At 34.1% G+C, this 16,841-nt stretch overlaps 1 protein-coding gene across 1 annotated transcript in view; it reads left to right on the forward strand.

The window, feature by feature from the left end:
- The first annotated feature begins 7,408 nt into the window (after nucleotides 1–7,408).
- LOC148943294 (phytanoyl-CoA dioxygenase, peroxisomal-like) overlaps nucleotides 7,409–16,841 on the forward strand; it is a 60,221-nt gene continuing 50,788 nt past the window's right edge. The window contains exon 1 of the mRNA XM_089101044.1: nucleotides 7,409–7,511. Within this exon, the coding sequence (XP_088957170.1) occupies nucleotides 7,503–7,511 (9 nt within the window). The 5' untranslated portion in view covers nucleotides 7,409–7,502. The remainder of the gene's footprint in view (nucleotides 7,512–16,841) is intronic.

Genomic DNA, 16,841 nt, shown 5'->3' on the forward strand with positions numbered 1-16,841 from the left:
AGCTTTACTGAAAACGAACTATACTACCAATATTTTCTTTTATATTTAGTGCGAAACTGAAAATGAATATTAAAGTAATTGTGAATTATGCAAAACACACTCGAGAAGGTTTGCTCTCTTCATCGGAGAAAAACCGGTTTGTTTGTCTGCTATAGGTTAAAACTAGCTTAGAGACTGAGTGAGAGAAACTACGATATATGTTTATTTTAATTATATATTTATTATATAGAGATGGTTAAGAGGTATTTAATATAATGCCTTCTGGGTGGCCTGGTATCATAATTCTTTGTTCGTAGCTTCCATAATTTTGTTTCTAAAATATTATAATTTCAATGACCTTTCAGCAATTAATATAACTATGTATCAAAAGTTTAGTTTAGTTTTTCAGTTCTATCCAAGACTGTTCAAGACAAATATGGTTTCACTACTAAAAATAGTTTAGATACTACCCCTTTCCCTAACTGTAAAAGTCTAAGGCCTACTGCGTCATTGGTGCTTCACTGAAAACAAATTTTACTAAAGATATTTTCTTTTCCAGTTATTACAGCAATCATAAAGAAAATAAAAATTACAGTGAAATAAAATCGTGAACTGACGAACTTTCAACAATTAATATAATTATATATCAAATATTCAGTTTGATTTTTTTTTTTAGTTCTTTCCAAGACTGTTCAAGACACATTTAGTTTTCAGTAAAGCACAAGTGACGCAGTAAGTCATTTTACATTTAGGACTTTTACAGTCAGAGAAGGAATGAGGACCTAAATTCTATTTTTAGTGATTTTTGTTCGTTTTCAAATTTATTGATGGTATTTATCTGTTATAATGTCTGTGTCTATGTTTTATTTTGATAAAATTCTAGTTTAGCCATTTTTTTCCTATCTTAGAAAAATGAAACTTTCAATAAGGAAACCAGGGCCAAAACTATACTCTGAGAAGGTATTATCAAGCCTCCATGTGCTTGATGGAGGCTTGAGGCATCCGTCTTCGATGATTGGAGGCAACCGTCTTCTGATTTCTAAGTCTTAGAAATTTGGCTACTTGATAGGCATGGGTCTGGTCTCTGTAGGTAGTAAATTACTTAGTAATATGATACTTTTTAGACTGAGAGATGCCGTAGACAAAGTTTTAAGAGAAGAACAGTGTGGTTTTTGAAAAGGTAGAAAAAACTGTCGACCAAACTTTCACTCTTAAGTTAATAATTGAGAAGTGCCTGAGTTTTCAAACACATTTGGTCCTCAGTATTATAGATTATGAGCTATCGTTCGATTCTGTTGATATAAGAGCATTAGCAAAGGTCTTATCCTAGTATGGTATATCAGACAAACACATTAAAGTGATTAGTTCTATGTACGAGAATAACACTGCTGCGGTTAAGGTAAGAAATGAGGTTAGCAGCTGGTTTTGTATTAAATCAGGATTTAAGCAGGATTGTGTTCTATCCCCCTTTATATGGGTTATTTTGATGGACTTTAGCTTAAGAAACACAGGAAAGGCAATGGGAAACCACGGAATAAAATGGGGAGGAAAAAGTCTCCTGGACTTAGATTATGCTGATGATTTAAGCATCCTAGATGAAAGTTTGAGCAAAATGAATGAAGTTTTAGAGGTTTTGCGAATTCAGGGTGCTAGAATAGGTTTGAAAATTAATGTTAAGAAGACTAAGTCACTAAGGCCAGGAATAAGTGAAGATGAAAAGGTGAAGTTGGGTAATGAAAAGATTGATCAGGTGGACAGCTTCACTTACCTTGGTAGTATTATTAGTAAAGATGATGGGAGCAGTGAAGATGTCAAGAATAGAATAGCCAAGGCTCAGGGTGTTTTTTCACAGTTAAAATAAGTTTGAAAGAATAGGAAGATAAGTCTGCAAACCAACATTAGAACATTAGAAGCTACAATGATGACAGTGGTCAAATACGGCTCTGAAGCATGGGTACTCCGAAAAGCGGATGAAGATTTGCTATATGTTTTCCAGAGAAATTGCTTAAGGATTGTTCTGGGTACCCGGCTGACTGACCGTATTTCAAACAATAGGCTATACGAAAAATGTGGATCAATACCGCTCTCTAGGGCTATAATGAAAGAACACTGTGGGAATTTGGTGTTTGAAGTAGGTACTTCAAAACACCTTCCTGGTACATACTTTAACATGTAGACCCATACCTGGAAGGTTCATTTTCCTAATCTAATCCCTTTCCAAGATAGCAAAATGTAGCTAAACTAGAGTTTTACCTTTATTTTTTCTAATCTTAAGTTTAATATGACCGTTATATATCTTTGAAAAACTTCATTTTTGGAAATTTTTTTTTAATTAATTAAACACAAGAGCAAGAACATGTCTGTTTTCTCTATATTTACAACTAACTTACATCAATCTACTGCAAAATAAAGTAAACACTTACCTGGTATCGGCGTAGTGGAGGAAACCAAGCCTTGCAAATTAAAGTTGTCTAGGTTCAAAACCCACACGGTGCCAGGAGAGACTAATATTTCATTAAGTTTAATAACTTTTTCTTATATCATGCTTTCTTTATTCAGAGTGCCACTTTCCCTATAACACACAAGTATCCTAAACTTTTAATTTAGCAATTGATCCTGTATTCTTTATCTGGCAGATGAACACTTTTTTTAGACAACATTATGCTAAGATCACGAGTTTTTTAATTCATTTATTATAGTTTTTGACGCCAAGATAAGTGACGTCATCATGATTCTATAACCAGGGACATTCAACAGATTAATCTTTTTGTCTTTGTATGGCGTCATTTATGGTTGTAACAGTGGTGTCATTTCATTCTGAACAAAGGGCTAAGCAACCTCTCTGGGCCACCCAAAGTGGCCGACTCACAGTTGTTGAAGAGCAAAGTCCCTTCACTGTGGTTAGCACAATCAACTATTACGCAAAATCAACTTTTACCAGTAAGAAGAAGCAATTTAAAAGTTTTTAATAAATACAGAGAACTTAAGTTGGAAAGTTAGTTAGTAGTAGTTAGTTAGTAAGTTGGAAAGTTAAGTTAGTAGTAGTAGTAGTAGTAAGTTGGAAAGATATTCACAGTTTTATTGCAAAACTAGGAACCAACGAGGTCTCATTTGTCCAAAAATACCAACCATAGCCTCGAAATCCAATGATTTCACACATTTTTTTTCACTAAACACCTGCATCAGATCACTGAGCCTTTCATTACCCATTGTAGATCTTAAATAGGTTTTAATCAGGCTTAATTTAGAAAAGAATATCATTACAAGACGTTGTGATAGGCAGAGTAATGAAGATGTTTATAATTTTCAAAACTTCAGAATATGCTATCAACATTGCCTTCACAAAATTGTGAAGTTCTAAGAGATCTTTCGGCCTATTGCCTAAAGAGTCGATATATATTCTCACAATATCTGTTAGCAAGGCAAACAGGGTTTTGTCAATGCAAGCTTCTTTGTAACGCGCTGCCACACTAACTAGTCAGCTCGTATTGAGAAAGTGCGGTGAATCATGATCTAATGCAGAGTATGACTCTAACAGTGAAAGAGCATTCATGAAGCGTCCTTCAAACTCACAGCACAATCTGTCTATCACAGCAAAATAATCCCTTCTGAAAACATCTTTAGTTGATTCTTTCACTTCAGAATGGTCATTTTTTCCCAAAGTCGACACGATTACAAAATCAGGTAAGCTGGAAGCTACTTACTGTGCACGCTTTGGTCTTTTTCACGAGGAACCAGAATTCTGAAATTTTCGGAAAAGGTCTTCCGTGAGGCCACACTCACAAGAAATTTCTTTTGCTTTATGAAACATTGCATCAAAAGCTTTTACAGTTTGTATGTTTTTAATTTTATCTCGCGTAGCTGTAGTAAGACCAGTAGCTTTAGAGAAAACTAGGTCTACCACCTGCAGCTGTTCAAACAGAGATATTGTGGCAAAAAAAAATCCACTAGTTGGAGTAAAAATATAAATCCGAATATCTGAAGACTGGTTGTGATTCCATGGGCCTGAGCCCATGTCTGAAGAATGTTTTGGTAATTGGTGAAACAGTCAAGATACAGTTGTATTTATTCAGTGCTTTGTTCACCTATATATATCTGTATACCAATCTTGTAGTATACGATTTCTCCAACTGAGGAACAGTTATGCCAGCGGTTTTCTGACCATTAACAAACACACTTGGTAATGTATATTGCTATTCGTGGTAAAACAATACAGCTCTTGAAGAATGGAGGAGAGCCCTGAGTTCCCACTTATGCAATTTCACGCAAAAACGGCCGTTTTTTTGTGACCCGTAAAATTTCCTCCGTTTCTGGCTGCAAGTTTCTGCGTCACAATTGTTCAACGGCTGCGTTGAAATATTTTTACTGATACGTTGAAAATCACATCCGTTATTTCAAATTGAAAGCATTATAGAAACAAAAATTGCAAGTAACGGAGAAACTAAACATGGTTTTCAAGATTTTTCCGTTAATATTTGACAAACAAGATGAGGATTCTGTCCTTTCAATACAAAATTTTAATAGGCGAGTCCTAGGGGGATTTTTACAAGGAAATGGGCCAAGGAGATAAGACTTATTTTTCATAAGGCATAGTTAGCCTAAGCTATTACAGCTTAGCCCTTTGAATATTTTCTTGGCTTCTAGAATGTAATTTAGCCAATTCCTATGCATATGCTTTTTAAATATATCATAGTATCTTTGCGTTCCAACGGCTGCAATAAACCGTTTCTGTGTGAATATTTTTGTGATTTCCACATCTGCTATCCGTTACCCGTTTTGCGTTGAAAAAAATCTCACCAGTTGGAACCAAAGGAAAGATGTCATTCGTCTCAAGTTCTAAATACAAGCATCAAACACAAGGTCGGGTCTATAAGCACGATGGTTAAACTAAATTACATGCAGTGCAACTGCTTTAATACCAACTTGCATACCTGAATGTGGCTGCTCATGACACCGGCTTGACATTTTCATAGGAAAATCGAAAAAACAACAAATTTGCCCCCCCTTCTGGATGTCAAAAAGTAAATTCACCCCCCCCCACCCAAAATTTTCTTGAATTTTCACCAATCGGTAGGTTTCTTATTTGCTTTGTTTTTTTTTATGTTTTTCTCGCCCTTTTTATAAGTTGGTTCAAGCCAAGTCCGCCCCCCCATTGATAAGGCCTTTCAATTGTGAAGTAGAAATATTTGTCTTTGATTGTTTGTACAATTTCTTTTTAACTGTCCAATTAACATATCTTGTGCTTTTTCCATATGTTCATTTTTTTTATAATCTTGGGTATGTTATAATCATGGGTATGTCTTGGGTAAGATTAGGTATTGGTCTTCAAGATTGTTATCTATTCTTTGAATTATTCCTTTATATAGTATATTTTTTCTTATCTTTCCTGAAATCATAAAAAAATAACTGGTCTGAAATTCTCACTTTGATTGTCTCAAAATTCAAGAAGCTAAATTTCAAGACAATTCAATATAATTCAAAACAGACTCAGGAACACACTCAAAGAAATAAAAAATACATAATACATATATATAGAGGGGATCACCGCCCTAGAATTGCGTAAACGACATGTATAATTTGTTACAGCTCCTGGGTCGCCTTGTTTTATTGTAATGAAGGTCGGGCACCTTGGCTTTTACAACAAGACAATAAAAATGTATCATGAAATATGAAATAGGAATAATAAATAAATATGTTTGGGAATGAAGCACGCATTAGATTGTTGTGAGGTACAGCTCTAATGGAAATAAATTTTATTTAATTGAAAAAACAATTTTTTCACACTTAAAATCTGATCAATATGATTGTAACGACTGATTTGGGGCCCCTCCTTAAGTCAGAGGGGGGCTATAGCCCCAGCCAGCCCCTCGCAAATGACGTCCCTGAAACAATCTCCAGAGATTAGGGGCAAGGGTTGTAAGCTATGCCAGAGGGTATTTAAGGTTTTGAGGGAAGGGATGGTTGTTTAACTTTAGAAGAGGCTCAGTCTTTACTCCCTGAAAAGGACTATGTCAATATAATTTTAACAAAAATTAATTAAAAAAAACTTTATGCACAAAATAAGTTTTAAAAAAAAAGTAAAGAACTCCATTAAACCAAAAGGAACAAAAATAGAACGAAATAATCTACCAAGAATACAACTACCACAAATCAGTATCAATAAATAAATGAACCCAAAACAAACCGAAATCAAAATAAATAACAGAGTCAAACTCAAAACGAGCAGAAATTAATATGAGTAAGGTTCTAAACCCCAAGCATTCTAAAATCCAGAACATGATTTATGCTTTACCGTGGGTTCCCACATTAACAATTTTTTTTCCTGCGAAATATCGTATTAAAAAATCGGCAACGAAATTCGCATGCCAAAATTCCTCCCAAAATAAAGTTGTAATCCTTCCAAGTAAGCTTATTTTTTTCCATACTCCACCTTTCATTCACAGAAAGACTAGAAATTTCCTTACTTCTTACCCTCCTGCTCTTTTTCGATTCTGAACTTTCCTCCATTTCTTTAATGCAAAAACAAGTCTTCCAATACTAATAACAAGCTGAAAAAATCAGAGATGGCAAACCAGATACGCTGATTTCAACTGTGGTACTTAGATAGCGTTCCAACTAATAACTATTACGCTAAAAAATATTAACTGTACGTCCACCCCGAGGGACAAGGGTCGTCAGGAGATTAAAAAATCGGCAATGAAATTCGCATGCTAAAGCGATAATTATAATAGGAGGTCAAACTACACAATTTACTATCGTCTGATTTTCAGTGGCGAAAATTTCAAAAAGCAAAATGATGTTTTTAATTTCTAGAAAAAAGAAACTTATAGCCTTATACCTTCTTAATGAACAGGTAAAATATCAAACTTTACAGCACGAGGAAATCATTGATAATTTTTTTTTTTTTTTTTTTTTTTACATTTATTTGAAGTTGACTTTGATATCAACCTTTGCTGAATTTGAAAAAAGATCCATTGAATTCTCAATATCCATTTTCATTTTTCTTGGTACGATTTATTCATCAAAATTGTCGCAGTAGTTGAGATTTGTGAACTTGTACGATATTTTAAAAACCGGATAGATTTTAACCAAAATTCACAAACAGCTGCGATATTCGCATATCTTGCCGAATAATCGTGTTCGTATGCGAATAATTGTAAATGTGGGAACCCAGGACGGAAAAAGTTCTTTTACATTTTTTACACTTTTCTATCTTTAAGAAATCAAAAGTCAATTAGAATTTTAATGAGTAAATATCAGCAATACAGATTTTGGCAATACAGATTTTTATTGCCATACAGATAAATTGGCAATACAGATTTTTATTCTGTAAATTCACTTGAATTTTTTCAGAAATATGTGAAATCTCGATTTCACAAACAGCCATCTATTTTTAATTTGGAAAAGTTTTGAGGAAACTGCGTAATGTTGGCATCGGTCCATCAGAAACACTGGTTAAGCCCCTAATTTAGGCAAATTATTTTAAAAGGAATAGTGAAGAGGACTGGAAAACACTTGTTAAAATGCTAGAGGTAACATAAGAAATTCTATATTGGCTGAGATATTTAGGTAAAGATATGCCTGAAGATTTATTTTTGAAATCTTTGTATTCAGCTGAGCACTGGTGGATCCAGAAGGGGGGGCCCTGGGCCCCTTCCAAGATTTTCTTTGGCACTCTCATCCTTGTTTTTTTTTTTTTTGAATAAGTATTATAGGTATTGATTTAGTTATTCTAAAGCATATATAATTCCAAACATATTCTATATGTTTATATTTAAGGGTGCATTGACTAATAAACTTTGCTGTAGCATAACAATAGCAAACAGAAAAGTTTCAGAAATTTACTGGTTAACTCACTAACAAGATGCTAAAAAATATACATAGGCCTAATAATTTCATCCTAAATCCAACTAGGCTTTAGCATTAAGTTTTATCAGAATTGGGTAAGTAGGCTATTTATATTAGGCTAATAGAGTATTCAGATTAGGCCTATCTAAGAAAAAAAACAGACATCCACCACTTGGCTAATATGGGAGTAAAGTTCATTTGTGATGCAATTGGATGTTATATTTAGATTGAGGATGCAATTCTAGATATATATTTACACATTAGGGGGGTGAGGGTATATATTCTGTGAATATAGGCTATAGCCTAGCCTAGGTCCTAAGAAATTCATGAATTTCTTTGAAAAACTGGAAAAACAAGGAAAAAAGTGAAGATAATGGCTCTCTCCTTGCAAAATGTGTTGACTAGGATTATTTTCCATATTATAGAGTAAGAATTGTTTTCTTAATATGTTTCCTTATGTCCAACTGTACTCCTAGACTTATAATACTGGTTGCCTGTTTGGCTAATTTAAAAATTTGTTTATATATACACTGTCAAATTAGCCATCTGGTGTTATCCCAAAAAAAACTTACATCTAGAATCAGAATTTCATTCTGAATCAAATTATTACATTTGTTTCCATTGCAAATTCAGTTTAAGAATTCCCAATCTATCTATTAATTATCAATTTTGTTACTACCAATTCAATTTAAGGGTAATCTGGTTTTTAACAAGATTGATACTAACAAAGGTATATAAGTCATATCTAAAATAAGAGAAAAAGGTATACCTTTGAGGGCCCCTCAAAGATTTAATTAAAGTGCTTAAAATTTAATTTTTAACAGCAACAAATGTCATATTTGGGTTCAGGGGGAATTTCTGCTTCTAGAAGCAGGGTTTTTTCTTAGCTATCTGAATACTTTGTTAATATAAATATTTACCCAGAAATGAGCTTTACCCCCTACTCTCAATTTGCAAAAAATACCTCTGAATTTTATATATGCTCTGAACTTACCTTAATTATCTTAATTAGCAATTTGGTGTAAACTAAGGTCCAATGTTGGATCTGTTTGGCTCCATTATTGTGATGGTAGTTGAAACACTACACAAAATATTTAAAAAATAGGGTTGTGACTGTTTACAGCCCAGTGACACACTTTTTAAATAAGTGTGCTAGGATGGATACAATTTAAGCCCATTTGATAACAGTGACCACAGATAGGTATGATCAAAGGGATCATTCTTCTGTAGTATAGAGTAGACACTGCTGCACAACATCAGTTTCTGATAGAGTATGCAAGTTGGCTGGGTATGGCAAGCAGCATCCTAGCCCAACTCCTTTATGTATATAAAGAACCCCCCCCCTCCCAATTCATTTCCCAATTTCCCAAAATATTGGCACTGACAGGAGAGGACATTCAAAGAAGCTGTTCAAACCATCTGTCAAAACTCAACATTGACAAGAGTTTTTCTCCTGCTGTGTGGTAAACACCTGTAATAGTCTGTCATATAAAACAGTTTCAGCACCTAATTATGAAGTTTTGAAAAAGTCATTGGATGTTGAATGGAATGATGTTCCATGGGAGTACCAGAGGAATGCATTCGATTTTTAATTATTCACATCATCAAGTATGAATTATGTAACAGATCAAGATGGATCTTAATTTGCTCCAAAGTACAAATTAAGGGAATATATACATATATATTAATCATTATTTATCAGATGCAGATGATGGGCAGCTTCAGTTGTATCTTGGAAGGTTTGGCTTCCTGTTCTTTGTTGAGTCTCCTTTTAAAAACTTTAGCTGATGTTGAAGACACTGTCTCCTTGCTTAAATAGTTCCAATCATTGATGACCCTTTGGCTAAAGAAGTCTTGTCTGATTCTACAGTTTACTCTGGGCTTATGAAGCTTCTTAGAATGACTTTGTGTATGTCTTTCATTGGATAACTGGGTAAAAAGCTTATTTTGGGGTTAGTTGGCAAATTTGAATGAGTAGCATGTCACTCTGGTCATGTTAGAAGGTCAATTTCTCTCTTTTCTTCAAATTTCTTTAACAATTTGATAGAATACTGGAAAATTCATTGCATATAAACAATTTAGGGTATATATTTACATTATAGTAGCATAATTTTGTTACTAGAGTACTATATTTTCATCATATTTAGATATATTTCATTATGATTAGCATGACTTCACTTTTTCAGTGTGGTCAGGATAACACACAAGGACCAAGTTCATTTCCAATGCAACTGAATGGTACATTTGGATTCAGGATGATCCAGAAAATTGAGCATAAATAGAAAAATTTACCAAAAAATAACCAATTGCCATCTTTCTACAAAAAAGGTGAAAAAAATTACACATTCAAATCAATTGAGAAAATTCTAAACCAAAAAAAAAATAATATATATATATACTCTGTAAGACCTAACTTAAAGACTTTTGGTTTTAAACATTTTTTACATTTTGGGTGGGATAGGGTCTAAACAAACAGGAATGGATTTCAAGTATTTTAAGAAGTTTATTGTTATTAATTGACTTATTAATTAAGAAGTTTATTAATTGACTTAGTGGAATTTATGTTTGCATGTAAAATTATTAGCCTTGTCCTAAACATAGGTAGGATTTTGATGGGGCCACTTTTGATATTTCTATGACATACTTCAAGGATCAGCAGTTAATCTACACATTAACATCTTTGAGGGAATCTCTTACCAGTATCATTAATCAATACTAGATATAAGAGATGTTCCTTACAAGGTTCCTTATATAATTCTACACCAAGTAGGGAGGGGATTAGAGAGAATACTTTTGTATTTTACAACTTGGGATCTATTTGAAAGAAAACATATACAAAACTTACTAAGATAGGTTTTAGTTCAAAGTTATTCAGTGATAAATGAGTTAGGATGTTGTGATCAAACAAGTCAAATGCTTAAAAATATGAACATGGTATGAGGCCAAGTGGCAGTTTCTCAGATGATGGAAAAATCTAGCATCAAATCAGTAAAACTATGATTTAATAAAAGCCTTTTTTATGTTTTTTTGTGTGTGAAGTATTATTAGAAATAATAATCATCAAAATCTCTCATTGTTGTGAAAGTACCTGTAAATTTGACAGCTTTTTTCATCAGAGGACCCTTTGATTTTGACACCAATTGTTTCTCATCTGTTTTAAATGTTCAGTGAAGTTTTGACAGAGTCACCTATATTTTGACAGGGACCGTTGATGGGTGTCAAAAATTTCGACAAGGTTACTACAAGATATTCTCAAAAGAAATGAATCTCATGATAGAATCAAATATCTACAACACTTGGAACATAGTTTTGTCAGTATGATATTAGCTGCTATTTTTGTTTGATTTTATCAAGAAAAAGTCAATGTGGCTACATTTTAGAGAAGATCAGATGTATCTTGATGCATTGGTGCTGATCCCAACTATTTTTTTCTGCTAAAAAATAACCAAGTAATGACAGTTTGAACAATTTAAAATTTTGTGTGATTGACTGAGTTTATATTGGTGACAGTTTTTGGCATTGATTTGGAGTGAATTTTTATCTATTGAATATTATTAGGCCTACCATAAGTGCAATTATGAAATAATGGATGACTTGGATATCATTTTAAATCTAATTTTGAATTTTATTTCTCAATCAATGATTGAGTCAAATTCAACAAGCTTTTTCAGTCATGAAACCATTCTAAAGGCAAAGGAGGTTTTACACCTGTGCTAGAAATTGGAACACATTTAATTAGATGCCAAAAAGACAATGAAAATGTCCTTGACATTTGTAAGTGGTTATCTATGGCATCAAAATAAAAACATAAGATCCTGAAATTCGTGATATACTCCCTGTGTGGAATTCCAACAATTGGTGATGTGGTTGTTGCAATGTTAACCTGTTGCATGAATGAACTTTCTTGTAAAATTGACAGTTTGTCTGAGCTAAATAAGCAACATCTTGCAGTACAGGCAACCTCTGCCTGGCCCTCTTCTGCTAAGTTGTCTTGCACCTAGGACCAATCCAAGCCTCCTACCTATGCTGTTGTGTTTAAAGTTGCCTGTCCAATCTTTCATCTCCACTATTAAGGAAAGATTTTATTGATAAAATATGTCCTGAAGCTGCAAATGGTATTTCAGAGGTCGAAACTTCATCAGAATAGAAAATTATCATAAAAAGTAAACCTGCTGCCTCCTCAATTGCTGACCAGATGAAAAAGTTCCAACCTGGCCTTTTGGCCTCTGTTAAATCTCCTGCCTTCATTGGTGTAATAAAAGGCATACCAACAGAAATGAATTAAAAAGATTTAGAGAAAATTACTGTTCTCACTGTGGTTCCACAGAGCACTGTTCCACCAGGGATAATCCATGTGTTTGGAACATGTTTTCCATTACATGTAAAGAGTCTAGTCACACCTGTTACAGTATCAAATGCCCTTGCAATGCTTAAACCAATAAATGGGCAGCTCAGTAGATAAATGGATATTCGTTTTCTCTTGGAACATTAATGGTGGTCTTATAAAAAAGACCTATTCTTGAGAATATACTTCATAATCATGATATTCTGTGTTTGTAGGAACATTTCCTGACCAACCACAGCCCTTGGTTTACTTGACATTAGTACCACCTTCAAAACTTTTTCGGTTCTAGCTAAACATAGTGCTTCTAAAGGCAGTCTGGTGGTATTGCTACTTATCTAGCATTGAATCTTAATTCTAGTATTTTCTTTTCTATTGATAGTTTTTTAGCTGTTTGAGTAGATGAGTGCATAGTAATAAATGTGTATTTACCCACTTATTACAAAGATGAAGATTTGGAGAGAGGTTTTGCATTAGCAGTTAGTAAACTTAGCTCTTGTCTTTGTGATGCCCTTAAACTGAAAATCCCATTTTGGATTGTATGTGATTTAAATTGCAGGTTGTCTTTAGCTTCTATCTGTGCTTCTTTACTATTAGGAATATTTGGTGAGGATTTTAAAGTTAAACAGAAATCTGCTCAGTTTATTTACATTCATTCTTCCTCTTGTACATCTAACCTTGACCATGTTGTGTCATATAATCTTGACATACTTTGTGTTGAGGTAATTTCTTAATTTCAAGTTTCAGAACACCTTCCTATTGCTTCTAGTTTTAAACGAGAAGCTTATCAGATTCCAGTGTTACAGGCTCATATTGTTTACCAGCATAAGTGGTATACTTGTCGCAATTGGAATAAAATTGACACCTCTCAGTTAATTGAAACTTAAGATAGCATCCTAAGCAAAATCCAGATTCCATTTCATCTTCTGCAAAAGTCTTCCAATAAAGACATTAATGAGGTTAGATTAACTCTTGATATCTACTCTGCAGAAATCTGCCATGCACTTTTGTGTGCTGAAAAAAGGGCAGTTCCTGTTAAAAAAAATTCGTGTTACACAAGTTCCCGGGTGGTCAGGAAATCTAGCGCTGTCTGAAGCTTGACCATGCTAAGTTTTGGTACAAATTATGGAGAGATTGCCTATGCCCCCGTCAAGGAATAGTCAATGCACTGAGAAAAGTGTCAAAAAAATGTTTTGTTAAGGAACTTGCCCTTCATTGATATAAAATGCAGACACTTTATTCCAAGAAGGTCAGGAATTCACTGATCTATTGTGGAAGCTATTACCTTGTACTATCTCCTCCAATTTGCCAGACCTGAATGACATTCCTTTGTCCAAATGGATATCCCATTTTTCAAATGAATTTTCTGAGCCTGATCCTGTTTTAGAGTCACAATTTTGTGACGAGCTCTGCAACTTCATTGATGAATCTCCTGACCTTGATTTTGTTGTTACTTGTGATGCTGTCATAAAAGCCATATCCCAACTTAAAAAGAAAGTGTTGTGTGGGATAGATAAGGTGAGCACTCTACATTTTTACTCTACATTCGAAATTCAATGCTGTAGAAAGATAGTTCAGTCATTAAAGATAGTTAAAAAATCATGTAATTTGTTTTTTTAATATTAATCAATAAACAGTTACTCCTCGTATATTACTCTACATTAATACACTCTACATTATACACTCTACATTAATGGAAGTTATCTATTGGTGTTGCTCCTTTTTGTTGATGAGTTAAGACAGAAATGTTATGTGCCCCCATATCAGTATGTTTTTCAGGCTAATCTTGGCTGTTCTCATGCTCTTAAAGTAGTTTTTACTGTCCTTGCTGACACTGAATCTTCGGGAGAAAGTATGATCCTCGCCAGAGACGACGTTAAACGTGCGTTTGATTCCTTAATTCATTCGTCCATGCTTCTTCATATGGCAAGGCGAGGCGTAAACACATCAGTTGTCCATGTTCTCAGAGATTTATTTAGGAATCTAAGAGTGCATTTAAGACTCCCATCTCGTTTTCCCCTGCAATCGGCTCTTCATCAATCCCAATATAATTGCATTAATTCTTGTGTGAGGGCAAACTCTTTAAATGCCCTGAATATGCTTGTGATTCCTCAGTACCCCATCCTTGTTAAGAAAGACACTAGACAGGGAGCTATCACTTCCCCAACCCTGTTTAATAATAGTGTCCTGGATGCTCAGGCAAAGTGTCTTCCTTCATGCACTCTTGGGAGAATTGATGTGTCTCTTATTTGTTATGCTGATAACATCTTGAATCTCAGCTGTATGATCCAGTGCATTGAGCAGAATTTCAAAATCCAATTGGCGAAATCCTTCTACTTCTCTTCTAAATCTGGACGGTTCTCTTTTTAAACCCATAGACCACATTACATACTTGGGCCTTCCAATTGGTACATCTATCCGCCACACACGCCGTTTGCTGATTTGAGCGTAAAATTAGCATTTCTTACACTGGAATCATAAAAAGCAAACTACGTTTCAACTGTTACCTTCTAGCATCTATTTACAACGCCACAGCCCTTCCACATCTGCTTTACATTGCTCCTTTCTGCAAACTCTTTACAGTTACAGATGCACAGCACCTATGATCAATCCTCTTCAGATTTTCTAAATATCTTTTACATTTGCCCCCTTGGACAAGAAACCATAAAATTATTCATTTGTATAAGCTAGCTGACCCTAATATTAGCATTAATAAATCTCTATCATCCCTTTTTCAAAGTAAGTTTAATCATCCATGGTCAACAATTTGTTATCAATAGTTTTTTTGTATTATTGTAATGTATGTAATTAATTTTTTTTCTCTCTATCTTTTTGTTACTTTTGTGATTACTCTGTCTATGTACCTTTTTTTTGACGGGCAATAAATGAATAATAATAATAATAATAATTACATAGTTAAAAATTGTAGGGAGCTCATTTTGGGTTGAAAACAGGAAGCTGATTGAATTGAATAATTCTTTTCTTATCTCAGTGTATCAGATATAGTGTCCACGTTTTGCATTGTCAAAATATAATGACGGTTTCAAGAGATGGTGTTCAAAGTCACAACTAATCAGAGCTATCCTGTTTTGAAGGAAAATTTCAACAGTGGTTCCAAAATTGCAACTGTCAAATCATCAATACAATACCTTTTACTCTACAATTCTAGAAACAACTTTGAAAAATACAAAATACTTACTTTTTATCCCTAAAAGTGCTTCACTTTATTTTACCCCCAACCCCTCTAATATGTAAATATGTGCGCCAAATTATAAATTTCCTGTGCATTTTTCTGTTTCTTCATTTCATCAATGTTGACTGAATTTTTGAGTATTAAGTTGAAACAAAAGAGCAACATATGGCAAAATACACAAGCAATGTATAATTTGGGGCATATATTTGCACATTAGGGGAGGGGTCTGGGGGAAAAGAAAGTGAAATGCTTTTAGGAATGATATAAGTAAGTATTTTAGGATTTTAAAAATTGCTTTCAGAATTTTATATTGTTTCCTTCTCAGAGGGGTTAACTATATACTAATACAAAAAAAAAAAAAAAAAAAAAATCATTAGTCTAAACAGTGGAAAAGAAGCTAAATTACACCGTGCATCAATTGAGAAAATTATAATCCAGAAAAAAAATAAAAGACATTATAAAGATAAAAAAAGAAACATACCTTTGTTGGTGGAGCTACAAATCCTTGGAGAATGGAACCAGCCTGAGGTCCTTTTCTGAATCATCACCTGATTCATCATCTTCATTAAGCTTAAACCTCCATAGCTATGCAAGGTGAGGGCTCTGACCTGGGGTTATATTTCTTTAGCATGGATCGAAAAATGGTAGACACTTTTTGCACTTGCAAGTTTCAAGGAAGAGGAAACTAGCCACATACTGCTTCATGTACTAGCTTTGCATCCCTGACCTCTTCCAGCTTTTTTCAAAGAGCATGATATACTCTTAATGCATTGAGTATGGATGTTTGAATCTTCAGGGTCAAGGAAGCTTTCTTAATGATTGATTTCATGGCGATAATAGTCAAGTTCTGACAGACCAGAGTAGGCTTCCCAACAGTCACTCATTATTATTGAACCCAGTTGTTGTATCTCTGTATGAGAGGGATCAGAGTTGCTCTGTCTTTTCACATAGTCTCACCACCTTCAAGGTGAGGGATTATAGTATTGTTTTTCGACCCTCTAATTCCTCTAAATACCTAAATTTAACTAAGAGGCCTCCCCCAGTTATATTCCCAACAAACCTAGAAATTGTCATCTATTTTATCAAAAATGCCTTCACCTTTCCAAACCAACTCTAGTATTTCACTACAAAAGGATTTTTTTTTTTTTTTTATTCCTATTTGTTGCTTAATTCCTATTGCTGCTAATCAATTACCTTGTTCCAAAATCTGGAGGATTTAAATGTTGAGGATTTGTCTGTTGAACCTTCTTTTGAAGGAGTCAATGGAGGATTTGCAGGAATAATATCCCCAGGAAGATCATTCTAGATAGTGTTGTAACACCAGATGAAGCTGTTCCCCAAGTACTTGGTTCTTGGCATGCCCTCCTTGGGATAATTGGACCAAGCTGTGTCTCTTTATGTCTACCTTGATGGCTAAACAAAGGGGGGCATAATGCAAGAGAGCTTGTGTGAGAGAGGTGAATTTTTGTACCAGTGGAA

This window comes from Artemia sp. Qi Xiang Cuo, chromosome 15, assembly GCF_049724085.1.
Source record: "Artemia sp. Qi Xiang Cuo chromosome 15, ASM4972408v1, whole genome shotgun sequence".
NCBI lineage: Eukaryota > Metazoa > Arthropoda > Branchiopoda > Anostraca > Artemiidae > Artemia > Artemia sp. Qi Xiang Cuo.